The 1,921-nt window shown below is 51.3% G+C and overlaps 1 protein-coding gene across 1 annotated transcript; it reads left to right on the top strand.

The window, feature by feature from the left end:
• Positions 1-1,012: 1,012 nt before the first annotated feature.
• DQ04_00341160 (tryparedoxin) lies at positions 1,013-1,588 on the top strand (the record flags this gene model as incomplete). Its single annotated transcript, XM_009308804.1, has 1 exon — positions 1,013-1,588. The coding sequence occupies one exon, from the start codon at positions 1,013-1,015 to the stop codon at positions 1,586-1,588; it is 576 nt and encodes a 191-aa protein (XP_009307079.1).
• Positions 1,589-1,921: the final 333 nt, after the last annotated feature.

The following is a 1,921-nucleotide window of genomic DNA, read 5'->3' as shown; positions in this document are numbered from 1 at the left end:
TATATATATATATATATATATATATATGTGCTCAGCTTCTGCCGTTGTTTCTCTGTCCAAGTTATTGTCGTTGAGATATTTGGGGCGGGGTCCTAAGCGAAGGCACGGACTTCTCTTTTTTTTACATCTAATTTTTTTTTTGTCCTGTTGCCGTTGGATACTCGGTTTATTTTTCCTGTTCCTGTCAACAGAAATGAGATTATCATTCAGCACGCCCATAGACGAAAGCCGCGAAGAACACGAATCCTCCACGGAGAGAGATGCAACAATCGTTACGCGACTCTGTTAAGACAGTAGAAGGAACTGACATGGGCTGCTGTTGTGTAGTTGTCATAACAACTCTCCTCGGTTCTCTCTTAAGACTTTTCATTTCCATCTTACTTCCACCGTCCTGTGCTTGCCAGTTCACTGGTGTCTGCTGCTGTGTCTGTGCACGCGCAGCAGTCCGGTGTGAATCACACAGCCCATTCTCAGAGAGGTGAGACGAGTAGGAGGGGATTCCAGCCAGATATCTGCACAGCCACCGACTGCTGGAGCTGCCACTTCTGCAGCAACGAGGACGAAGGCCCTTCGTTTCTTCACTGCCTCTGTCTCTTCACATCAGGTTTTTGGCCACCATTGACCAATCACACCGTCGTTTTGTCCTTGTTGATATTATGCTCTCTTTTGTCCTCTTTGTTTATTCGTTTGGTCGTTGTCTCACAGGGTGGAGCACGAGGATACCGAAGACATGCCTTTTAACGGAGGATGCCGTGCTCCCCCTGTTGATGATTGCAACTTCGCGGCGCCACCGCCGCTGCTCCACAGAGTGCATGCGCTAAATGCATTGCTACTGCCTTCCCTCCCCCAAATCATCCCCACCCCACCCCGGTCTGTGCATCTCTCCCATTTTTTGTTTTCCTCAAACACAAACTTGAAGGGAAAGTACGACGTGTTTTTGCCTCCCAGCGACGCATATTCGCGCCAAGCCAACAAATACAGCAGTCTTCCTTTCACGCGGACGCATAAAAGTATGATTTCGCAGATATTTGAGACAACGGCACTAGATCTGCTCCGGCAGGACGGCACCACAGTGGCGGCCGCCACCGCCCTGCAGGGGAAGAAGTATGTGCTGCTGCTCTTTTCTGCCAGCTGGTGCCCTCCGTGCCGTATATTCACGCCACAGCTCGCAACGTTCCACGAGTCATTTCACAGGTCACACAACTTTGAGGTCGTCTTTTTCTCACAGGACCGCGACGAGAGCTCAATGTTGGCGTACTTCTTCAACCCCAAGTATAGCCGGTCGGCCTTCCGTGGCGGGGAGGGCTCACATGGCAACTGGCTGGCGGTGCCCTATGCGCAGGCCAAGACAGTGGGGGCGGCGCTGATGCGGCGGCACAAAATTCTCGGCATCCCGACGGTGCTGGTGTTCGACCTGGAGAGCGGCGAGCTCGTGACAGGCAACGCACGCAACCTGGTGGTGCAGCACCTGCATACGGCGGAAGGCTTTCCGTGGGCCGGCAGCGCTGAAGCCGAGACGCAGTCCTCTGCATGGCAACATTTGGTGGCAATGCTGGTCTTCGTAGTTCTGTATTATCTCTGGCGCTGATTCCATTTTCTTAGCTTCAGTTACAATCGCCATTTCTTCCCATTGATTTTGATTTTGCCTTTTTTTTGCCTTTTTTTTACCTTTTTTTTTGTTTTTAGCTGTTGTTTTCATGGTTTTTTTCTTCTTTATGTTGCCCTGTGGCGTGTCCGTTGTGATGGAAACGAATGCAGGGGGGCCGGAAATGGGATGAGCGCTCTTTGCTAGATGTTTTGTTCGGTTCGCTTGTCTGTGAGCGGGGCTGTGCCTTTTCGCGTCATTCGTGTATGCGCGCTGAAAGAGTATACGGATTGACGCCGAAAAAAAAGCGCGCGCACACACACACAGGGGGGGGGG

The sequence above is a fragment of the Trypanosoma grayi genome (assembly GCF_000691245.1).
Source record: "Trypanosoma grayi strain ANR4 Tgr_34_V1, whole genome shotgun sequence".
Taxonomy (NCBI): domain Eukaryota; phylum Euglenozoa; class Kinetoplastea; order Trypanosomatida; family Trypanosomatidae; genus Trypanosoma; species Trypanosoma grayi.
The sequence above is the reverse complement of the archived record's forward strand: the minus strand, read 5'-3'. Positions and strand labels throughout refer to the sequence as shown.